A 24,666-nucleotide genomic window follows, 5' to 3' on the forward strand; every position below is an offset into this window, starting at 1 on the left:
ATAATGGCCATCACCGTGGTTCACTTTGCAACCTTTCCACACTGATAATGACCATGTTTCTCATCTGTTCTTGAGTTTCTTTAAACTGTGGTATGATGTGTTGCTTTTTAAAATCTTTTAGCTTACTTCACTTTGTCAGACAGGCTCTATTATGTGATTTCTTGATTTGGTTGTGGCTAGTGAAATTGAACCCCGCTTTCCAAAAATGTGCTTGATCATAGTTAATTGATGATTTAACAATGGGGGAAATGACTTTTTCAAACAGGGCCAGGCAGGTTTGAATTTTTTTTTTTCTCTTAATAAATTAAATCATTATTTAAAAGTTTCATTTGTTATTTGTCTAATCTAAAAATGAGTTTGATGATCTGAAACATGTAACTGCGACAAAAGGTTAAAAAAATGTTTTAATAGAAGCAAGTTTCTCACCGTGATAGTGGTGCTTTGTACTCTGTGTAGGGACGTCAGAAGACACTGAAGGAAACAAGAAAGGAAGCAGCCTAGGGGGCGCGGAGGAGGCAGTGTGAGTGTTGGAATGGGCCACGGCTTTGTTCAGCAGAAGGAGGGGAGGGCTGACGGCTACGGTCGCTAAAAGTGTGAAATACAATCTGCCGGGGCGGACTATCCCGTCTTATCTCTGAGTTGCTGTTTTGTAACGTAACTATCAAATATTTGCTCCTCCTGGACTCGAAGGATTTGGTCTAAGGGATGTCAAAGCGAGTGCGAAGCAGAGAGGTCTGCGCTGATTGCAGTGCTCCGGGTACGATGCCAGACAAGCTAGCTTTAACGTTAGCTGCCCAGCTAACCAGCTAGCCCCCACTCTTAAGTTATCACAGTGTCCGGTTAGCCTACCTAGTTAATGTTGGTTTGACGGCACTGGCAACAATCAGTTAGCACATAGTTGGATTTCTAACTGTTGCAGTAGCATTTTTTTTCATCACGGGAATGTTAGTTGTTTGAAGTCGTGCCTGTGGAATCACATTAACCTGTCTGATTCTGAACTAGTTGCTTGACTATATTGAATGCTGGGTTACGGTAAGGTTAGTCGTGTATTAAAGGTGGCAGAGCTTAATTGAATAAATTAGACTGGTCAACAAGACTATGCTAACTTACTGATGATAAGTAATGTCGCATAATGACTGTTTATACTTGTAAAAACGTTTCTTTATTGTGCTCAAGACTTGTGGGAAGCACCTTACCTGAAGCAGTCATGTCTTAATGTCAGTCAGCGAATATCTTCTTATGGTTGGAGCCAGTTAGTGCTCCGGGTTAAGGCTGTCTGTTACCTTATTCACCAAACATTAGACTCATGCGTTAACAAGCACTGTATCTGTATTGCAGAGCCTCGCTGGGCCTCTGTTAACAGGGGTGTGTTGATCTGCGATGAGTGCTGCAGCATCCATCGCGGTCTTGGGCGACACAGCTCTCAAGTCCGACATCTGACTCATTCTCCGTGGCCGTCCTCACAGCTGCAGGTGGGGAAGCAGGGCTACGATCCCCCATAAATCCAACATAAAAATGCAAATGAGTACAATATATGTATATTTGATTAGGAATCGTATTGGTATAAAGCAAATATATTTTCTTTTGCTGAAATGTTAATGTGCTGTCTTGTTTCAGATGGTTCAAACACTGTATGGGAATGGAGCAAATTCCATATGGGAGCACAGCCTTTTGGATCCTTCCTCTTCAGTGAGTGGGAAGCGCAAAGCCAACCCACAGGACAGAGTGCAGTAAGTGTTGTTTTTTTTTTTTTAAAAAAAGGATTTTGATATGTCACTGCTGATTTTTGGTGTGCTTGCTTGCACTTTCATATAAAACTTTATTGGCAAAATAGATTTTTTTGACTACGGTCAGTGATCATGCTTTATCTGCCCACTGTACCATGAATGTCACTCACGGACAAGTCAGTCTTAACTTACTTGCAGAACTTACTTGATCAACTGACAAGGAGGTTAGAAAATACAGAGCAAAATGAACATTCAGCTTAATGGAATGAGCAGCGTCCAGATCATGTTTGTAATATGGTCTAAATTCATCAGCTGTGTGATCATGCAGCAAACTGAATTTTAGAAAAGTAATTCCTTTATTGGGAATGCTTTTCATGAGTAGGATTCCCTATCCCCTAGAAGACATAATACAACAAAAACAAAATCTGCAAAGCAAAGAGATTTGATGTAGTAAAGCCTGTTATAAACACCGCGTCAGCCTGATGTGTAGCTCAGGGAGTAAAGATAAACAGTCAGCCACATGTAAGCACAGCAGTGCCGTGTCTGACCCTCACACTCAGAGCAAACACTTACACATAACAAGTTCCCAAATGCAATTTCTGAGATGGATGCTATTTTATAAGGTCTCCACAACAGAAACTTTCCCAGAGACCCAAGAGCCTTTTAAGGACCTCGGTTACACAGCATTTTTAACTGGAAACAGGCAAAATTTCGCTCCTTAAGGTGTCGTTTAAAACGTTTGCTTCCAGGTGTTTTAAAGCCGCTGGAACTGTGGGGGAATTCTGCTGGAGCGAATGTTGCTTAGTGGTTAATTACTGACGCTTGAGCTCCTTCCATTTCTGTTCCACTTCATTCACAACATAAGGATGTAATCTATCATTAGTGCCCATTGTTGGGAATAAGAAAATTCTACTTTGCTTTTAGTTTCCCCACTAGTCAAGCAAACTGTTCTTTCCTATCTGCACAGACATCACAACATAGATACGCTGGAGTTAGGATGTGAATTAATTTGCATTCTTGGCTTATCTGACAGCCAGACAAATCTACTGTTGTGGTGGTATGGTGGTTTATATAACAGTGTAATGCTGCATATTCAGATCTGCAGTTCATTTATTTTTTCCAATTTAAGTGTTAATTTCATGTTAGTGTTTGTCTTAATCATAAACAAAGAGAAACATTAATATGATCACTTGAAAATGTGTAATTAAGGTCTGTATTTTGAGATTGTGAGAGTCTCTTGTTGTTTCCAGTCCTAATAAGACAGAGTTCATCAAGGCAAAATATCAGATGTTGGCGTACGTCCATCGGATGCCTTGTCGGGAGGATGATAGTGTGACTGCAAAAGACCTCAGCAAGGTGAGAATTTGCTCCTCTAATGCAGTTACATTCCTCCTGTAACTGCATTATTAAAAAAAAAAAACTCTTAGAGACAGCTCTGACAATGTGCAATAAAAGGCCAGATATTCATTTTAAGAAAATCACAAGTTGCTTTTATTAGCTTTTTGTATTATGGCAAGTGTGGTTGATTGTTAATGTTGATATCTGAGCAGTTCCTGTAAAATTCAGGCATGCTTTTTCTATTTATAGATTAATAAAAGTATTTGTTGCTGCTATGGCACAATGCCACTGATATATTTCATATTGGTCATGCTAGGACTTAACCTGGCCTATCTGGATTTGCAGCAACATTATAACTACCTGACCAATATTATTAAGTAGGTCCCACCTTGTGTCACCAAAATGGCTCTGAATCATCGGGGGTATGGAGCATGGACATGCCATACCATGATGGGAGGATACTGTGGAGGAAGTTATCTCTCTTTGGTGTCTGAGGGATTGTTGGGTGCTGTCTGTATAGAGCAAACCTGTGGGTAATTGATTGGATTAGGTTCTGGGGAATTTGAAGACCGAGGGGTGGCTGTAGCTCAGGAGGTAGAGGAGGTCACCTATTAATTGGAAGGTGATCCAGTCTGCATGCCAGAGTGTCCTTGGGCAAGATACTGAACCCCAGGTTGCTCTCTGATGTGTTCATTTGAGTGTGGATGTCAAAAAAGTGCTTGTATGAAGGGGGTGTGATTGGGTGAATGAGGCATGTTGTAAAATGTGCTGCGTGCTCAAGTAGAGTAGAAAAGCGTTATTTAAGTCCCAGCCCATTTACTGTGAAGCAAGATTAATGACTTAGCATGACTGTGTCACAAATGTGGCTCTGATTTTATTTGAATCACTGTGGTAACTGTTGAACACAATCTGGTTGGGAGGAGGTTATGTTCTAAGTTTTGGTTTTAAGTTGTCTCGAAGTGCATTGATTTCACTGATTCTTTTATTTACAGCATGTTTTGTGTGCAATATACTTTCTCTGCTGGGGAAATGTTCTTTATATCTGCAAGTTGTTAAGCTGTACCTCACTAAAACCGCTGAATGAAGCGCTAACTGTACATCACATATCACGGGAATGTGCATGCATTCATTTGGTGATGCAGAAAATGTCTAAATGTTTTTATACTTGATTTGAATCTGCTGCTAAGTCTGTTTTACAGTGGTGGAAGTGCAGCTACTAGAACACAGAATACACACTACGAGTACCTGTTCAATCAATAAAATTAATTTCACTTTGATTTGCTGACAAACTAAAGCAATTTTCACATCTCCTTTATTAGGCTGTGGGACAATAACATTTAATGTTTAATTGTATCCAGTTTAAAGTTTCAGAGCGCAAATGTGCAGCCATCACACGAGAAAGAAACAGCACGGAGCGTGCACTCAGTGATCAAATAATTCAATTAAACTGAATTATAATGTTTATTTTACCGCTCTGTGCGCTAAATCACCCGATTACCATTTTTCTGTTGCATTAATCTCTCATCTTACTTGCAACAGTGTTGCAGTTTACTGTTTTTTAAATGTTATTTAGAGATTTTTAATTAGTATTTCATGCTTAACAGAGAAAACTAGCTTGATACTTGTTGTCTCCAACTGGGGTTTTAGGTTTTGTTGAGACTGTTGGGGAGGCATCATGTATGGAGTTGTGGTTGGTGGTGATATGTAATATCTCAGCAGAAGATTGCATTAAAAAAGAGATGACCTGGTATATATTTCCAATGCGTTAACGGATTGTCTCACAGTTAGAAGAAAATCTAAAGCCTACACACTGATTCAAGATTCAAGAAGACTTTATTGTTATTATATGTAAACATATAATGAAATTTGCGTTCCACAACACCCATCCAAGAGAGATACAAACACAGAAACAAACAGGGGGGACAGGTGTCTGAGGTCATGCAGCCATTTTGCCGGCTCTACCTTTAGCAGGAAAACAGAAAGAGATACACTGGGATAGGTAGGTTAAAAAAAAAAAATCATCTCGTACTGTGTTCATTATGAACACCTTACGAGGTTCCAAAAAAACACCTCAGCAAAGCAGTAGCACATTTAAAGCCTGGAGAGCACTAGGGTGGGTAGGGGAGGGGCTGCCAGAGGAGACGAGCAGGATGCTGTGATGGCCACACAGCTTCCAGACTAACAGTTCATGATAATGTTTGATAAGATGGTATAGTCAGCCTTGGTTGGCAGGATACCAGTTCATACAGGTCACAACACGGGGCGGGGTTGAAGAGCATCTGTTTACATAACATCTCCAAGAGGCGATTTAGATAGACAGCCATCCAAGGCCGTCTGGGAGCCAAATTCCAAATACTGCAATTGTTTTGGTTCAGGCCGTCATAACTATTTGCTGACAGACCTTACAGTTTTCTGGTTACCTCTCAGCAGTCCAATAATCTGAATTTGGTTCTACTCCGCCACACAGAACAGAGACTCCAACACTCCTCCAGATATAATCCATTTCGATTCAGCTCTACTGAGTCTGATTGAGTTTGTACTGTTTCTGCATCCCTCATAGGCAGCCTTACTAGGGCCTGAACAGCTGCCCAGAAACCAGGTATCCCCAGGTCCAATTCGGGAAAAGAAATCCTGGTATCAATATATATGCCGCTGTCTTCATTATCAGTCGTAATCGATTTCAAACAAAGTGCTTGTCAAATGTCTTACAGCAACTCCATTCCAGTGTCCGGACTGGGAACCTGGAGACCTGCCTTAGGCTCTTATCTTTAGGAGCACAGGCTAACTTCTTTCATCCGGTAAGTTCAGTGGAATAAACATGAATAAGCATGATGATGCTAGTGATTAATCACTGTTTTTTTTTTTTTTTTTTCCCAAATAACAGGAGAAAGGAAACACCCCACTACACATAGCAGCAAAAGCAGGTCAAATATTACAAGCAGAACTGTTGGCAGTTTATGGAGCTGATCCTGGAGCGCTGGACTCCAGTGGAAACACCCCCATTGATTATGCAAGGTAAAATAGGGCCTATAGTTTTATTTGAATGCCTTCACATGTTCTGGTAAAGGATTTTTTTTTTGTTATATTGATACTTGATGACGTTATTGCCACTACATAAATTTAGAAGTTCCACTTTTAAGCTGCATCCTGTTTTCAAGCACTTAAATGGATTCTGTGTCACAGTTAAGCAAATTCAGGAGCCACTTCTGTCTCTAATAGACATTTTTCCCAGCAGGCATTTTGACATGTTTACCACTGATTTTGCTTCAAAATGCATGTGAAAATTAGCTCTGTAGTGCAATGTGTGTTATATAGAAAAAACCAAAAACTGGACAACAGTTTTTGGCATTGCAAAATTGTAGTTCCTGTGTGTAATCTGTAGTGCTGTTGCAGGCTTACAGTCCAGCTTACAGGAAATGATGCACATGAGAGGAAGATGCAAAAATACACAAGCACACAGAAAGAAAAAAAAAAAAAAAGATGTGCTCTTGCTGTATGTGTTGAAACATTGAAATGTTGGACTGACACTTAAAAGCCAAGTGACAGAAAGTAACCTGCAGTAAACAGCAGAAAATGATAAACAAATCCGGAAATGGGGAGGAGGGGGGCATTGTCACCAGCTGAAATGGCTAAAATATTTAACATGCCTTGTATAATACTAGACTCAGACAAAAGGTGTCTTTATATCTGAGTCTGACTAATTCAATGACATAGCCGAGGAAAGGGAGAGGAGCAATTTAGCTGTGCAGTATGTGAAATGACTCAACTTTTTGCAACTAGTTTAGAGTAAGTTGGAATTTAGATTAAGTAATGAAAAGGAAAACCTCCTGCTAAAGATGAATATGTAGTGTAGCTCTCTGTATTTTGTTGTAATTTGTTAGTTATTATGTATAGTTTACCAAAAGATACCAAATAAATATGCTGTGGACAATATCTTCATTACATATAAATATTATAAATCACTCCAAGTGTCAGCAATGGAGCTCTGATACTGTGATTCATCTGGGCAACAAGTAAATAAAGATCTAAATTTTGACAGAGTGGCGACCTGTACAGGGTACACCCTACCTCTCGCCCTGTGTCAGCTGGGATAGGCTTTTTAGGCATCTACTTAACCCTGTGGGGTCGATGGACGTGTCCAAATGACATCGGTGATTTGCGATGACGTAGCATCGGTATGCTGCAGCGCTGAATATCTTCAGCATGAATTCAAAATCTCACTTTAAGCTTCATGTTGTCCAAAACTTTAGAATCTAAAGGCCATTTAAGACTCAACTTCACTCAGAAATCTGCACATCTCCAACATAATGTTAGCAGTGTGAGGCCTTTTCCATTAGTGCAACAGATTGCAAGATAACATTATTCATTGATCACTATTTAAACAGTGATTAGTACAGTAACAGTATGTAAATATTTCAGTGCAGACTAATTGGCAGCCAACCTGGCAGCTGCTTTACTGTCCACAGTCACAGAGCTGGAAGGATGTTAATTTTTTTTCTTTTTTTTAAATGCAGAGCCAATAATAAATCTGTCATGTCCAGTGATCTTTAACTCTGCTTATTACATCAATGAGAGATTGATTATCAAAGTGGTCATGCTAAATATAAGAAACAAAAAGATAACATGGGATAATAATGTCTGTGAAGACATAAACTGCTGCAGCTTAATGCGCTCCACGCTGTGGTTTAATCTTGGCTGTAAAAATGAGGAAATTAAACCAAGTGTCAGACAGCTAGTTCAAGTGCAGGAGGTGAGAGGTTGCAGAGAAACTCAAGAGTCTGTTGAAGAAAAACCTGCCAGAGAGCAGATTAATTCAGACTCTGTTACCCTGGTAACTGACTCGGTTTAAGTGAACAGGAAAACCCAGAGTTTCCCTCATCTCAGGGTTAACAAACTCAGAGTTTTCACAAAACCTGAAAATCATTCAAAATAGTGGGGTGGCATGAAAATACATTACTTAAAAACCGATGCTGACATTGTATGGCATTATATAATATTTTTAGCTGTAGTACTGTCACATATTTGTGAAACTTGACCTTTTATTCCTTACCTCCTCAGACAAGCTGGGCATCATGAGCTGGCGGAGAGACTCGTGGAGATCCAGTATGAACTCACTGACCGGCTAACATTTTATCTTTGTGGTCGAAGACCAGGTAAGTACAGCAACTGCAGCTTTGCATTAAAGAAATGCTCTTTTTTTTTTTTTTTTTTTTTTTTATTTAAATATGATGCATATTCTAAAATGTTCTAATGTAATTAATTATAGCGTTCATTCATGTTAATGAAAAATGACATTAAAATGCACATATTTTAGACAATCCTAGTCTGTTACTTCCTACACTACAAATATTCTTTGTTTCTATAATAACAGAAAAACACACTTAAAATCTAAAGTATGTTTAAAACAGAAAAATGTAAATGAACTGGGTGACTGTAATACTTTTAAGTACTTAATAAATATTGATTAAGTATTGTTCCTTCCATTCTTCTATTCTTCTATTTTGTAGGAGTGGAATATTTAAAAAAAAAAATTGTGCAGAAGCACTCAAACTGAATACAAACTTAGAAACTAATTACAATCAAATTAAAGCCTATGAGTTAAAAATTTTGGATTACATTCATATTACCAGGATTATAAAGGACCTCTTACAACTGTGCTGCCAAAAAGAAAAAACATATGAAAAGTTTTATAAGCAGTTTGAAAAGTTTATGCTAGGAAATATTTGAAGCATTATCTCTTTTATGATAACCATCCTGTATTTTATCATTGTTGTGCTGCAGATCACAGGAATGGGCAGCACTTCATCATTCCTCAGATGGCAGACAGGTAACGGTTAAAGCTTTAATCTTCTTCGTATCTTGGCTGGAGAATTGTGATCTGGTAATTGGGTATATGTGGGTTTACTTTTATATGCATTAACAATCCTATTTTTTTCGTGCTGCATTGGATGGATAAGAAATAAGTAAGTTTATTACTTTTGCCATGAGCCTCTATTCTTGGGAGTGTGGAGTTTTTTTTTCTTCTTTCCTGCAGGAAAAATAATCTTTGTGAATTTCTGTCCACAGCAGCCTGGATTTGTCAGAGTTTGCAAAAGCTGCAAAGAAGAAATTACAGTCGGTAAGACGTGCCATTTGATTCCCACGACATTCACAGTGTCGCCTCTTATTGATTTGCAGTTCATTTTTTTAAGAAACTGAACCACAAATTCTGCTTTACTGTGTTGTAGCTAAGCAACCATCAGTTTGAAGAACTGGCCATGGACGTTTATGATGAAGTTGACAGAAGAGAAACGGATGCAGGTTGACAAGATATTGTTTAAAAAAAAAAGACATTGTTTATATAAAGCTTTTTTTTTTTTTTAATGTTTTGTTTAAATTTTATTGTATCTTTATTCTTTTCAGTGTGGCTGGCCACTCAGAACCACAGCACACTTGTAACAGACACCACAGTTGTGCCTTTTCTGCCCGTCAATCCTGAGTACTCATCTACCAGAAACCAGGCAAGTGCTGGAACTACCCCCCCCAAACCCCATTAAAACTTCATTTTTATGTGTGAATAGTAGATTTACTCCTTTATGGGTTTTGATGCATTTGCTTTCTCAGGGTCGTCAGAAATTGGCAAGGTTTAGTGCTCATGAATTTGCCACGCTGGTCATCGATATCCTAACAGATGCTAAAAGAAGGCAGTGGGGTAATTCTTGTGAAAGTCCCAAAGGTATGACACATTTTCTGTTTTTCTTTTAGCACATGTTAAATTCCATGTTTGGAAATGTTTGCAGTAAATGTGCTCCTTAGCATATGAACAGAAGATTATTTTAAAAAGCCCCGATCAGTGGGGGAAACTTAAATTTGTTGTAGGAAATAAAAATGCAGGAAGTGTTTTCTTTGCGCTTCATATGTGGACTGACATGTAGACAGAGCTACAGTATACAGGCAACAATTAAAATTTCAACCATGTGTGAATTGGGGCTTAATAATGTCCTGCATGCTGCAGCTTATAACAGACCAAGGAAGATTGTAGGAGGTCGCTATAAAGAGTGCGGGGTGTTGGATTCAATAAATGAAAAGGGACTGAAACAGCTGCCTGTAGCCAGCACTCCTGTTTGATCCCTAGTCCTTTGATCTTGGTGTCTGCTTTCAGATAATGTGGAGCTGATCCTTCAGGGAATCGACAGTCGCCACAACAGTGAGAGCCAGGATAATGACCAGCCAGATTACGACAGCGTGGCATCAGATGAAGATCCAGTCCAAGAGGCCACATGTGGGGACAGCTGCAATGATGGAAGGACCAAGGTTAATGTCTTGTGGAGTCTGTTATTCCCTTGAAATATGCTTTACTTTTAATACAGATTTAATTAATTCTGTCTTTCATCTGTATTTATGTTTCACTGCAGAGCTCAGAGTCTTCTGACCTGTCTGATGGACCAATCACAGTACAAGAATTTATGGAGGTGAAGAGCGCCCTCACTGCATCAGAAGCCAAAATACAACAGCTTCTCAAAGTCAACTGTCACCTTAGTGAAGAGCTGCGGTTGATGCAGAGCAAGGTTAGCTAAGACCCAAACTAAAGCTCACTTTACATATCACATTCACATCCTCTCTGATGCTTCTTGTTCTAGTTATGAATTTCATAATGTTGCTGTTTAAAGATAACACCTGTTAGCTTACCCCTTGAATTGTATTTAATAGTGTCTTTACTCTTAAATGCTTTTTTGACTCTAATACGTAGTCCTAAAATATCAGTGGGTTAACTGTTTTATATATTTGGTACGTTACTCAAAATGAAATACAAAAAATGCTGCTCTGCTTTATGGGGTTTTTTTGGAGGGTATTTTTTGGTTTGGTTTTGACTCTAAAACCGAGGTACATGCTAACTGGAAACTTTTTGTCTGGACCTTTCACTATGATAGGAGATATTTTCACTACACTAATTATTATTTTATCCTAAGGCCTTATTGCTGTTCCTCAATTTAAGTTTACAATATGTACAACTTCCACAGCACATACATTTGTAGTTGTATGCAGACCTATAAAGACATATACGCTTACTACAGCCGTCAGTGAGGAACCCCCTAAATGTGGCAGAAGTAACTGGAATTATGAACTCGAGTTTTTTTCCATTACACAAATGTCAGCAAGTTAGGTTCCTGGCATGTAGACCCACAACCCACAACTATCTAATTTAAACATTTATTTCAGACATGCCATATCACTCACTTCCTTATTTCTTGCTATTTCGAAAGTCCTACTTATCCCAGCGATATTCAGGCGTGCACATTTTTACAGTTCTACGTATTTTGAAGAAATAATCATGTTTCCTTAACCGCTCACTTCAGGAGAAAATTAGCCAGGCAGAGCCAACCAAGATACCTTTATATGCAGAGAAAACGTGCTGTCATACAGTAGTGCTTTTTTTTTGTGCCAGTACTTACTAAGTTCTTACAATACTAACATGACATATGATACAAAAGACTGTGCCTCTTTTACTGCATTTTCTGATGTAAGTTGTTTCTTGTCTTTCATCCTTTTGCAACAATACAAACTTTAATTAATGGCACAGTGAAAATGAGAGGCAGTTATTAACACAGACGCCAACTAGCCTCTAAATTGGTTATATTGGTAATGGTAATATTCATTTCCTCTGTATTGTTGCATCCAGAAACATTAACTGGGGACAGCACAGTCTGCTGTTTCTGATCTCTCTCTGTTCCCTTTGTGCTTCATCAGAATCCCGGATGTGTTTTGTTGATGCCTCTAAACTTAACCTCATGTATGTCCAATATTGTTAATGGTTGACTTGATATGGTTATTTACATAATAATACCTACTTAGTGTTTCTGCCTGTGTAAGCACCGTTTGTGTAAATAAGGGCGAACTCTTTTGTGGCACTTTCTCGGAGTCGTACAGGGAGTGTTTTTATCAGCATACAGTGTCAGCATAACATTTGTCAAGGAAACAAGACTTCTCTGGTGGGAAGGACCTTGAAGAGAAACCAAAACAGAGATGAGATGAGCTCAACCTATCTGAATAGCTTCCCACCTGGAGGCCTGTTAGCTGTTCTGGCTTCTACTCTATTATTGATGCCTGGCCCAGCTTTTGTGAGGAGATGAACCCACAGTTAAGAGTTAAATTGAAAGATGTGTTTTCTACAGCTGAGCTCCCTGCAGACAGAGAACACAACACTGCGATGGCAAACCCCCAGCGGACAGCAACACCTCCAGGGCCCCTTTGGTCGACAGCCACCTCGCGGAGGCCGTGCCATGTCCATGTATGAGACGGGCTCTGCTCCAAGGCAGTACCCCCACCGAGTCGACACGGCTCGGCCTGACGATGGAGTCATTTTACAACCCTTCCCTTCCAATGTAAGCACAGAAGCACCACTGTTCCCGTTTTTAATTGCCCAAAACGATGATGCCTGGCTTGGGGCTGGTGTTGGTTTTTCATTGATTCATTGATAGATTCATTCATTCATTCATTGCATCTCAATAGAGTATGCTCAACTTGGTTTGACCCCTTTCTAGATTGGTAGGGGTCCTCTGGGGACAGCTGCTTCCTCCCTCCCTACCTTCCCCTCTTCCCTGTCCTGGTCGTGGGATGAGAGATCTCGAAGGGTTAAGTACTGCAAATTCCCGCGGCTCAGAAGCAGCCCCAGGGGACGGTGAAAACTGTCCCGTTCTTTGACCCCACAGTCTTCTCTCTCCTGACCTGTGTCTATAAACTGCCTTTTCTCAGCATCTCCTGCCTGCATGTGTGCACCGCAGTGCCTCTGCTACAGTTCAGTTTCTGAACAGTCCCAGCTTCTCATCATCAAAAGTGCTGACATGTTGTTTCAGAGAAGGCTGCTTGAATAATTTGACAGCTGAGTCCAGTATCCATGAACGATATATAACTGCTCATCACATTGTGCTTTTTAGTGATAGCATCTGATGAAGGGCTTCAGTTTATACCTTCATGTCTACTAATCGCATCCTGGGCAGTGCGGCTGTGCTCCGCCACATGACTTGATTGTATAGTTCCTGCCTTTTTCTCTTCATGTGCTTCACAGTGAGATGTCTAATAATGATATCATTATTTTGATTTCAGAATTGCATGTTTCTAATTTCTGTGTGGCCACATTTTCCGCAATAATAACTTTGTTTAATCATACACAGTATATTCTGCGTTTGATTGATGTTCATCCACTGATGTCCCTATAGGGCTGTAGCCTGGAAGGGCAGAGTACAGTGCTGGAGAATGACTATGATGCGACTCCCAATCACTCTGAACTGGAGGAGAGTGGGTGAGATCATCTTCTATTGATTTTGAAGACTAAAACAGATTTCTGAAATTTAATTTTAAACACCATTTTCTCTGTATCCTCCTGAGACCCAGCAATGCATTTTTGTCCTCTGTGGAGTACATAGGTTTTTTGTTCATAACTCTGAAACTATACATGCCACTGTGTTAAATCCTGTTGGTCCTTAGAGAGGACATCCTGGGCTTTCCAATGATATGACATGTGTGGGGGTGGGGCTTTTCTGGAATTTTCTTTCTGATTCTTCACAATGGCTGCCATCCCTGTGAGCACATTTTATCGAAAGAAGAAAGGTAAGTATATTATTTTCTAATTATGAGCTTTGTGAGTTTAATATTCAGATTGCTTCTAGTAAATGAACATCTAAGGAATAGTTAGGTGGATTTTCAGAGCAGTTTAATTATTTGTTGGGATAAAACATAACCTGTTTATGTGTGTCCTCCATAGAGGACATCAGGATTTGCTTTTTATTTTTTTAACCTGTTTTAATAGAAATCAGCTCACTGACTGAGGCAGAGAAAATCCTAAACAGGATTATTGATGGAGACTCAGACATAGATTTGTCAGATGAGGAGGACCAAGAGGGACAGATTGACAGTGATTTTGAGGTCGGGAGTTCAGAGGATGAGGCATCAAGTGAGGAAGAGGAGAGTGAAGTTGAGGATGCACGGGCCCGTCGCCCACTTTGGACCAAAACTAACACGTAGGCTTCTGAGACAAGAGTAGATAAGCTTAGACAGATAAGAGTATTTTTTTGGATGAACTATCACTTTTAGAGGACATAATTATTTAATGTATTTGTCTGTCTCTTAAGATTCCTGCCTGTGCTGGAAGACTCCGGAGAGGTTGTCTGTACTGCCCCAAACCGTGTAGACTGGCCACCATCAAAATACTTTGAGCAGTACATTGACAACAAAGTTTTTGAGGACATGTCCTTTTGCACAAACCAGAGACAGATTCAGGTGTCAGGCTCAAGTCTGAATACAACACCTGAGGAGATTAAGACCTGGTTTGGAGTCTCAGTGTACATGGCATGCCTTGGTTACCCAAAAATCAAAATGTATTGGGCCAAAAAAACAAGAGTGCCAATAGTTGCTGAGTCGATGACAAGGGATCGCTTTTTCAAGATCAGATGTTCTTTGAAAATCACTAATGATCTTGATGTAACTGAAGAAGAGAGGAAGCTCAATATGCTTTGGAGAGTCAGTCCACTTTTGAAGAAGGTGCAACAAGGTTGCCTAAACCTACCCAGGCCAGGAAATGTTTCCATTGATGAACAAATGATTCCCTTTACTGGTCGATGTCCAGTCCGTCAATTCGTTCCTGGCAAGCCAAATCCAACCGGATTGAAGGTGTTTGTTCTCGCTACTCCAACTGGAATTGTATTGGATTTTGAAGTCTACCAAGGAAAAAACACCTTTGTCGGCAGAGACACAGGACTTGGAATAGGAGCAAATGCAGTTCTTCGGTTGACTGAGTCCATTCCCAGGGGAACTCACCTGTACTTTGACAGGTATAAACGTCAATTGTGGTGCTGTTGATGATGATTCTCTGTAAACAAATGACACTTATTTTTTATTTTTTGTGTTTGTGTCTGTCTGTCTAGGTATTTCACCTCAATAAAACTACTGGATAAATTGCTAGAAATGGGTCTGCCTGCAAGTGGAACATTGATGAAAAATAGACTCCCAAAGGATTGTAACATTACATCTGATAAAGAGTTGTTGAAACAAGGAAGAGGCTCCTCTGTAATGGTGACAAGGAAACATCCTGAGCTGGCTGTGACAAAATGGGTTGACAATAAACCTGTACTCATGGCATCAACAGTGCATGGAATAGAGCCCCAGGATACCCGGACCAGATGGTCACTGAAAGACAAAAGGCATGTTCAAGTGTCCAGACCTGCAGTGGTGGCAGAGTACAACACCAACATGGGTGGGGTTGATATGTGTGATAGAATGCTTAGTTTTTATAGAATGGCTAACCGCACAAGGAAGTGGACTGTACGCACAATCCTACACTTCTTCGATCTGGCTATCACCAACTCCTGGTTACAGTATAAGGAAGACAGCCAAGCTTTGGCACGACCTATGAAGAAAACTCTCCAATACCATGACTTCAAACTGCTCTTAGGTGAGGAACTGATTGCCCAGGGGCAGTCAGGCCAACCTAATCCAATTGAATCTGATGCGTCGAATGATGAGGAGTACGTTCCATCACAGAAGAGAAGGAGGCCCCAGCCAGATAAGGAAGTGAGAAAGTATGGAGCTGTCCATTTGCCACAGATGATGGACAATCCTAATAGTTCCAGGTGCAGAGCAGAAGGGTGCACTGGAAAAACCTACATAAAGTGCATCAAATGCAACATGTACCTCTGCATCTCAAAGAAGAAGAACTGCTTTATGGACTACCACAAACCAAAACAGAACTAACACACCTGATTAAACTACACTAATCAGCTTGCTTTTGATAAGCTGAATGAGGTCCCTGGAAATCTGAACCACTGGCTTGAATGGTGTAGCCATTTGAAATTTACAGCACTAAAGATTGTCAGAGTTCAGAGGTAAATGTATGCCTCGAAATGTGTTCATATTTGCCACAAGAGAGTCCCGATGTCCTCTCCAAAGGACATACTCTAAAAAATAAATAAAAACATGTTTTGAAATTTTTTCAATTGTAGTGATGTTTTTTCACACCAAAGAGTCATGTAGTGTAAAAAAAAATTGAAATTCAAAAACTTTTTTTTCTCTGGGTCTCAGGAGGGTATAGGTATAGAATGATGTGCAGTTTGATCACAAATAGAACATCACTTTGCAGGATTTACTTATTGGCTCTTGAAAGTAGTGCATGCAACACATTTTCTATATACCAACTGTTCAAAGCACATGGAAGAAGTATGAGTTACGGTTAAAAAATGGGTACGCTTTTCCCCCCATTTCTTGTCTGAGACATGATGATATTGATGTAGCAGAAGCTTACAGAGTTAAAGGTTACATGAATGGAGACAAGGAAGCCAGAGTTAAATTTGTTTTGGCAGGTGTTTAGAAAAATGCTTTGAGCCATACAGCCTGCCTGTCACCGTCCACTGAGGTAATATACAGTTTCCAAATTCAAACATTTATGTATTTTATTAGATAGCAAAATTGACTTAATATTAAAGAAAAATAGCACATGCAAAGATGTGAAATAAAACAAAAATATGAAAATAAGTTTGTTGTAATTGAGATGTATAAAAAATTTACAAAATCACGGGGACATCCAGGGGTTTCCCATAGAATTAGGTTGTATTTGTGGTGGTAGTTAGAACATGGGGTGTGTATGTGCATGCATGTGTGCTTGCTCTAAATCAGGTGCACTCAGGCTTTATTAAAAGCATCAATAAATAATACTGGACTTCGACAGTAATTAATAATCAGCTCTAGTCCAGCTGATTTTTGCTCCATTAAACTGCAGCTGCCCGTAGCAGTCTTTGTTCTGTTCTGCAGCCTTGGTGAGTTCATTGTAGAGGCACATGAGCCAGTTCTCCACCTGTCGTAGGTTCTGGTTAAAGGACTGCAGTCACCAGTAGCTGTCTCAGTAAACCTTGGTATACCACTTGCTTGCTATAAAATGTTCTACTACTTTCTTGGGACTGCCACAGCAGCGACCCGGTCAGCCTGCCCAGAGGGAAATGGGAGAGTAGGAGCTAACTGGTTAACAGGAACTCAACTGTCAAAATAAGAGGGAGGGGATTTTCCACTACTAAATGGCATTTTTCCCTCAGATTATGAAAAAATTGCAATAAATTGCAAAATATGGAGTACCAATCAAAAGCTTCACCACCCAAGTGAAGTCTGTCGAGGAGTCTGGCCTTGCTACAGATCACAGATACAAAACTTTCCTGTGTAATTTACCCTCATTTAGCTTTGATAAGCTTGACTGTCTTTAGCCTGGAATCAGACAGTTTCTCTAAAAGCTGCCCATGTTGCTTTCCCCCAGAAGTGTTTTTGTTTTCTCCATAATACAGCATCCAAGAGCAGATTTTTTTCTTTTTTTTTTTCCCTCTCTTCGTTTCACCATGGCATCCAGGAGGTACTTTCAGGTCAAGGCTCTGTGTGATACTTTTGTTTTCATCTTGATTTCATTATCCTATTCAAAGATCCACCTTTGTTGTATAATTCATTGCTTGGTGAAATCTTTATGTAACACCCCTGTAAGAACATCAGTTGTCAGTTCTTTGTTTTTACTTGTAGAAGCCCTCTAGCAGCCTCTGAAGGAGCCCAACAGGAGGAGGAGGGTGAGGAAGATGCCGCCCTGCCTTGCACGGAGGATGTCATCTGTAAGACAGAGCAGATCACTAAGAATATACAGGAACTTCTGAGAGCTGCCCAGGAGACCAAACATGAAAGGTACAGTATTAAACATGAATGAATAATATAGACAAAAGAAGCCAAATTATATTTCAAAAACAGATATTTTTAGTTATTAAAAACTAACATTGTCTCATCTCATGTGCTGTAAACCTTGGTTTTTATTTCATCTGGCTCATATTTCATGCTTGTATTTCCATCATTCTGCCTGATTTATTAAAGAGTGCAAGCGGCCCAGTTGCTTCTAGGTCAGTGATTTTCAGTAGTTGTATACAGGGCCGGGATGATGCCGACTTGCATCCTAAGGAACTAAAAGTCTCATTATTTGCACCTGAGTGGCATTGTGAATACAGTTACTCACATATTGTAGAAAACCAAGCGGCACTCTGGTCTCAGACACCAGGATTTGCAGATTTGTCAGCCTGGTATCCGGTTTAGGAGCCCTCTGTGAGAGTCTGGGGGTCTGTTAATGCACCTAAAAGGAAACAAACAGCACAAGATCACATTATCCCCGTGGCCTGTCAAGTCAACAGTGAGTTAGTGGGGGTTTTTTTGTATTTATTTGTGTATTATTTTACCTTGTTTGTTTGTTTCTTTTTTTACATTTGCATATTGCTACTTGATTTTCTTTCTTTTTCTAATGATGCAGGTTGTTGTTTACATAATCTGTGCAAAAAATCTTTGGATTAACAGTGTCTCCTGTCTAGCTCCAGTAGTTGGGATGTGAGCACCTATGAGGTTAAATGTTGCTGCACTCACTGGTCGGTGCCAGAAACACTAGCTGGTTAAAATATCAGTTCATATTTTATTGATGAGCAAGAGCCACTGTCTCTCTCTGTGATGGGAAGTTGTAAACAAGCACGGCGGAAAGTAATACGCACGATAGCCGTGTGAATCAGCCTGATTCTGCGCTACTGGCACACAACCACTCACGCGAAGCAATTTGTAAACAAAGTCTGCATAGAAAAGAAGGCTGCTGGTACTAGCACTGCTAACATTAATCACGCTGGGGCACAATAAGCACGCATTGTCTGTGTGAACACATTTCTGCAACATTAAAATGTGATTTGATTATTGAAAAATGTGCTTAAGATTTCAAGTGGTTCTAAAACACACACACACAGTAGTGTTGCTAACAGTGTTTTACTTTGTCCATGAGATGTTTATTGTTAGTGTATTCTTAAGGTTTTTTACTTTGAGATTAGTCTAAAAGCCCGATTTTCTGTTCATTCCGGTTTAATCAACAAGTAAATTAGTCACCATGGGGCATTCCTAGTTCATAGACACTTTACAAAGAAATCTAAAGCTGTGGTTGAAGGAAATGAGACCCAGCAGGAAGCTATGAACTGTTCCTTTTCCTAGATGTCACTGGCCTAATGCACGCTTTCAGAGCTTGCTTCTTGGTCTCTGGGGGCTCTTTAGCCAGTTCAACTGCTTTTCGGTCGAGTATACAGTGAGCCTTGACATGGATACAAGTTTTTCCTTTTTTCCAGTATCCCACTTATAAAAGTTATTTCACCCAAGCTCGTTATGTTGAGTATTGATTATTACTCAATTGAAAAAAAAAAACTGTGCTGCTGATCCAGGCAGTAGATTAAATGTCTAATAGACTGTCAGAATAAATAGTGGTTAATGTTGTTACATGTAATCTTACGCCCTGTTGCTCTTTTTGATCTTTAGGAGAAAGGTTTGTGGAAGCAGTGTGCATTGGTGTTTCTAATAATAGAGAAAGGAGTGGTCGATTTACCCATTCATCCTTTTGTCTTTATCTTCTACAGCTTTCTGCCTTGCTCTGAAAAAATCTGCATGGCCGTGACAGAGATGGCTGCCCTGTTTCCCAAGGTAAGACGACTCCCTTGAGCAGCTCAGTGTCGAGTTGAGGGATTTGCTTTGTTTGAAAACAGCTGAAAGGAGTCTGAAACTGTTTCCACACATGAACTCCTGAAAATGTCTGGAGAATAAGGTCAGGAAATTGTCAGGAGCTGTATTTTCTTACGTGCAGCACACTGCAGGACATAATCTTTCTTAGGCCAAATTCTCTTTGATGGTGCTGCCTGGTCAGAACTTCATATATTCTCGCATCACACAGACTTTGTACTGGAGACCCAACAGAGTAAAGAGTGTTTAATGTTTGATCTGACCAGATCTGACATTTTGTTCTTATAGCTTTGCTGGACAATGCCAGGAAAAGTCCAGAGTTGCAGTACATGTGTGAAAACAGATTAAAACCCTTTGTCTAGATAGGTGGGACTTGTTTGTTCCATTACTCAGATTAGACCTTTGTTTACCATCTACAAGTACTAGAACAGTGAGGCCAATCCCTTTATTTTTGCTGTAGACTAAAAACATTTGGGTTTGACATAAAAAAAAAAAATCAATATGGGTCAAAAGTTCAACATCTTGGCTTTTATTTCCAAGTGTTTACATCTGGATCTGATACACAGTCCAGAAAGTAGCACCTTTTGTCTGAGCGATCCATTTTTCTTGTGAACAAAAGTATTGGAAAAGATACACTTAAAATAGATTAAAGTGAATAAGACGTAATATTTAGTTGCCACTAACTGCATCGAGCCTGTAACCTACTCTCCCACTAACTTTTGCATTGTTACCTCCACTGTGCTTCACAGATGAGCTCGTGTGTTTGGGATCATGAGCAGATCCTTTCTTTCTCCAAACTTTAGCCTTTCCGTCACCTTGGTAAAGGTTCATCTTTGTCTCATCAGTTCATAAAATTTTGTCCCAGAATTTCTGAGGCTTGTCTCTGTACATTTTGGCAAATTCCAGCCTGGTCTTCCTGTTCTTCTTTCTAATTAGTGGTTTGCATCTTCTAGTGAAGTCTAGGTACTTTTGTTCATGAAGTCTTCTGCAAACACTAGATTGTGATACTTTCACACTGCCCTCTGGAGGTTGTTGCTGATGTCACTAACACTTGTTTTAGTGTCTTTCTGTACAGCATTTATAATGTTTCTGCCGTCACCTTCTGTTGTTTTCCTTGGTCTGCCTGTTTGTCATCTGTTACTCAGTACAACAGTAAGGACTTTCTTCTTCAGGATGTTCCAAACGGTTGTTCTAGTTATGGCCAATGTTTGTGCAATGTCTCTAATTGATTTTCCGTCTTCTCTCAGCTTCACAGTTGCTTGTTTTTCACCCACAGACAGCTCTCTGGTTATCACGTTGGTTACTCCTCTAACTATAAATGCACAGTCTGCACAGGCAAAACCAGAATCTGAAACTGAGCATAGACATTCAGCACTATTTATTGTTTGAATAATCGATGTAACAGGACACACCTGGGCAACAAAACACACCTGTCAGTCACATGTTCCAATACTTTTGCTCACAAGAAAAATGGGTGGCTTCAGACAAAAGGTGCTATCTTCTGAACTGTATCAGGTCCAAATGTAAATATTTGGAAATAAAAGCTGAGTGCTTGATCTACTTTCTCATATTGATTTTTATTTATGTCCAACCCAAATGTTTTCAGCCTACAGAAAAAATAAAGGGACTGGCCTCACTGTTAAAATACTTCTGTTGCACACAAATCCAGTACCTGTTCAGCACATTGAGCCATTATGAATGCTTTCATATTTTAGACACTTTCCCTTATCAGATGATCATCTTTATTCCCTCCCTCCTTCAGAGGCCGTCCTCAGAGACTGTGCGAGGGTCTCTGTGTCTGCTGACTTCGAGCGCTAGCCGGCTTCACGGAGAGTGCCAGAAGGCCGCAGAACACAGCCTCGGCCCATCGGACATCCAGCTGGTCACTCAGCAGGTCATTCAGTGCGCCTATGACATAGCCAAAGCTGCCAAACAACTCGTTACTGTGACAACCAAAGAAAACAACAACTAACTAAATTCCAAAAAATGTTCCTGATGCACCAAACGTACAGCATATAAATGATGTTAATCAGTGTTTTCCTTTTTTCATTTTTCCCTTATTAAATCGGTGTAAGCTTTTGGATACATTCCTGGAGATCGAGGGGGGAAAATAGATAACATGCAAAATCATGGATCAATCAACAGCTATATTTATTTTGTTTTTATACCATAGTAATAAAAACATATACAAACGCAGGGGAAAAAAACTAACTGTTCTTTACCTCACAGAGTTGATCTATTCAGTTTCCAGAAGTGTACTGTTGCCTGTGCATATAAAAGCAAACACTTTTACATTCCTCTGTAGTATTTTAGAGGACACCATGGGTCATTAGTTGTGCTCCTTGAGGTCTACTTTCTGGTACTCAGAGAGGACCAAAAATCTTACCTAGCAACAAGGATGAGAACAGATGAACTACTCCAGTTACATAGATGTTTTTTTTTTTCTTTTAGGAGGCAATGACAGTATTTTAATCTTGAATCATTGTGGTGTCGCTTGCTTACAGTTCAAATGTTTGTTTAGTAAGCCAACTGTGATTATAAAAGCAGCTTCAGTATATTGAGCACTGTGTGAAAGTGTGCAGAGTTTCAGTCCATCCAGCAGCTCCAGCAGTTTCAGTCCATCTGCTGGTTGAAAATGTGTTCATAAGTAAACTATCAATAGGTTTTTTTTTTGGTTTTTTGGAGTTATAATGTTACAGCCATACTTTTGATGTTCTGTGCGTGTGCGGGCGTGTGTGTGTGCGTAAGCGATGGCCTCAGTGGCCTGTGTGAAATACATTTTGAATCAATTTTACTAGCAATTATGCAAATATGTAAGATGTATGTATCCATGTAATTCTTTATCAGAATAATCCAAATGCTATTCTATTTATAAATTGTATGTCATACCTCTAAGAAAATGTCAGCGTTTATTTTCATAAGCTTTGGTTTAACATGATGCTCCACGCAGGCTAACGTTTTGTTCTGAGGTCTGGGATGTCTCAGCTGGCAGTTAGTTATAGGAAATGTGTGATCTGTTTATTTTAGTGTGGTGTTGTAACTCCAGTGTTTTAGATGCTTCCTGTGGTCAAATATGTACTGCCATGGCTTACAGTCAATGATAATGTAACTGTACCCTCAGTTCTAGAATACCTGTTGTAGAATGTGGGTCTAATGTGACACTCATTGTGAGCCAGATGTGTTTGAACCAGGGGTGGAAGGAGAACCGAAATACGCTGCACAGGTGGACAGCCGGGTCGCACTCTTGTCGTATTGTAGCGTCGTTACCGTGCAATGTAAAGTGTAATGTAATTGGTGCTAGATAAAGACAAAAATTTATTTATCATTATTTCAGTTACTTAAATAGGACTACCTGTTAGAATGTGTTAAAGAAAATCACAGTGCAGAAGAGTTAAGTCTAAGGAGCCTCTTCAGCTGTAACCATTTCATTTCTATCTAAAACTGCTTTCTTAGGTGGCTGGTTGAGGATTAAAAAGACATTAAAAACATCCTTAAGGCATCTTCAGTGTGCATGAATACACTGTTGATCTCTTGTTTCTTAAGTCTTCTTAGATTAATTTTTGCCAAAAATATTAAACCATTTGTCAAGGTCCACTTACTGTATGCTATAGTTTTCACTCGCATCTCATGATCCAGAGGTTTGTTCATGTCATGGAGATCACTTTGAATTTTCTTAATACCTTGAGAGTAATTACTTAGATTTTAGTTTTATTCCACTTAAGGTTCCAAAGCAGGGGTGTCAAACTCGTTTTAGTCTGTGGGCCACATAAACTCCTAAATTATGCATTTAATAAACCATCCAATTACAAGACTGATGATGACCTGCCTGAGATACTTTAAGAAACTGCTGCTGCTACTTTCGGATACTCCCTTATTCACAAGGGGTCGCCACAGCGGGTAGCGCCATATGTTTGATTTTGGCAGATGCCGGATGTCCTTCCTGATGCAATCCCTAAGGGATTTGTGTCTCTTCCCAGGATCAAATTGGGGATATTTTGCTTGTTGGGTTAATATGTAAACCAGTACACCAAGAAAGATATGTGCAATTTTAATAGTATGTCTCAGTTTTACTACATTATAAAGAATTGTAAATCAGAGAAACTCATCAGCACAGCTCTCTGGGCAGACGCTTAAATAAATAAATGCATAATTACAGAAAAAAAACACTGATGGCTCATTATCCGGACTTTGACCTGCAATTAAAAACTGGCATTTTCTGTTAATTCACAGAAAATGTGCCATTTTTAGTCAGGAGCCACTGTAAAAATAGGAAATTTGACAGTCAATAGTAGAAAAAAAACTGAAACCGGCATTTAATGGAATACTAAGTATTTAAAAAACAAAAAAAACAAACAGTTTTTGTCTTTTAATAGTTTTTGTATTAAGTATGGCAGGCCATGAGTGATATCTTTGTTATTAAGAAGACTATAAAACTGATGAAAATAGTGTTAAAAGTGCGTTTTCACATTTTCCTAAGTGGACCTGATTAGACCCTTTGGCGGCTGGTTCTGGCCCCCGGGTTGTATGTTTGACACCCCTGTCTTAAAGGAAGACGATGCAGGTTGTTAAATCTTACCGAATGAGGCTATTTTTGGGAAATATCACTGCCATTCATCTTTTAAAAACCAGCACTTGATTTTAGACCAGATATCCTGTTTCGGCCTTGAAAATGACGCTAAATTTAACGCACAATGCAATTTAAGCACTCTGTATTAAAACCTATTCCAGTATCAAAGCGAAAGTATGGCTTTTTTTAGCCTGTGTGCCACTTTTTTTTTTCCTTTTTTTTTTTTTTAACAGCACACAAACTACTGACTTAATAATGCACGTATTCAGTTACTTCCACCCTGGAGGCAAACCTGTCATTTAACTCCCTGTAACTTAAAACCTGTCCTACCTGTGGTTGAAATCAATCCCTGCCTTAGGTATAATAAAGTCTAACTCATACCTCATCTACTTCTCGTTTTATTTGTGTTTGTGTGTTGTGGACAAGCCACATGTTTAGAGCACGGTGGTGAATTATTTCCCACCTGTTGGTGAAGAGCGAAAGCGGTGATAGGGGCCGGTCGCGCTTCCTCCA

At 39.6% G+C, this 24,666-nt stretch overlaps 2 protein-coding genes across 7 annotated transcripts; both read left to right on the forward strand.

The window, feature by feature from the left end:
• The first annotated feature begins 525 nt into the window (after nucleotides 1-525).
• git2b (G protein-coupled receptor kinase interacting ArfGAP 2b) lies at nucleotides 526-24,538 on the forward strand. 5 transcript variants are annotated; one of them, XM_030742195.1, is made up of 21 exons: nucleotides 526-757; nucleotides 1,339-1,472; nucleotides 1,618-1,730; nucleotides 2,978-3,083; nucleotides 5,777-5,863; nucleotides 5,950-6,080; nucleotides 8,124-8,218; nucleotides 8,847-8,892; nucleotides 9,023-9,028; nucleotides 9,132-9,183; nucleotides 9,293-9,365; nucleotides 9,468-9,565; nucleotides 9,669-9,780; nucleotides 10,207-10,358; nucleotides 10,460-10,612; nucleotides 12,218-12,427; nucleotides 12,587-12,676; nucleotides 13,262-13,344; nucleotides 17,592-17,747; nucleotides 19,487-19,550; nucleotides 21,349-24,538. In XM_030742195.1, the coding sequence occupies exons 1-21, from the start codon at nucleotides 706-708 to the stop codon at nucleotides 21,556-21,558; spliced, it is 2,223 nt and encodes a 740-aa protein (XP_030598055.1). In that variant the 5' UTR covers nucleotides 526-705; the 3' UTR covers nucleotides 21,559-24,538. The 5 variants fall into 5 exon arrangements, with proteins under 5 accessions (XP_030598055.1, XP_030598057.1, XP_030598056.1 ...); XM_030742197.1 differs by lacking the exon at nucleotides 12,587-12,676; XM_030742196.1 differs by lacking the exon at nucleotides 9,023-9,028.
• Nucleotides 13,473-16,028, forward strand: LOC115789036 (piggyBac transposable element-derived protein 3-like). Of its 2 annotated transcripts, none has more exons than XM_030742200.1 (3): nucleotides 13,473-13,652; nucleotides 14,174-14,872; nucleotides 14,966-16,028. In XM_030742200.1, exons 2-3 carry the CDS (start codon nucleotides 14,289-14,291, stop codon nucleotides 15,789-15,791), a joined length of 1,410 nt encoding a protein of 469 aa, XP_030598060.1. In that variant the 5' UTR covers nucleotides 13,473-13,652; nucleotides 14,174-14,288; the 3' UTR covers nucleotides 15,792-16,028. The 2 variants fall into 2 exon arrangements, with proteins under 2 accessions (XP_030598060.1, XP_030598061.1); XM_030742201.1 differs by lacking the exon at nucleotides 13,473-13,652 and adding an exon at nucleotides 13,719-14,062.
• Nucleotides 24,539-24,666: the final 128 nt, after the last annotated feature.

Source organism: Archocentrus centrarchus, chromosome 12 (genome assembly GCF_007364275.1).
Source record: "Archocentrus centrarchus isolate MPI-CPG fArcCen1 chromosome 12, fArcCen1, whole genome shotgun sequence".
In the NCBI taxonomy this organism is placed as follows: domain Eukaryota; kingdom Metazoa; phylum Chordata; class Actinopteri; order Cichliformes; family Cichlidae; genus Archocentrus; species Archocentrus centrarchus.

Excerpts from the sequence above, each read along its gene's own strand:
- LOC115789036 (XM_030742200.1), top strand. The coding sequence starts at position 14,289 with ATGTCCTTTTGCACAAACCAGAGACAGATTCAGGTGTCAGGCTCAAGT. Across the intron at positions 14,873-14,965 it reads ACTCACCTGTACTTTGACAG|GTATTTCACCTCAATAAAAC; the intron begins GTATAAACGTCA and ends CTGTCTGTCTAG.
- git2b (XM_030742195.1), top strand. The coding sequence starts at position 706 with ATGTCAAAGCGAGTGCGAAGCAGAGAGGTCTGCGCTGATTGCAGTGCT. Across the intron at positions 6,081-8,123 it reads ACCCCCATTGATTATGCAAG|ACAAGCTGGGCATCATGAGC; the intron begins GTAAAATAGGGC and ends TTACCTCCTCAG. Across the intron at positions 19,551-21,348 it reads TGGCTGCCCTGTTTCCCAAG|AGGCCGTCCTCAGAGACTGT; the intron begins GTAAGACGACTC and ends TCCCTCCTTCAG.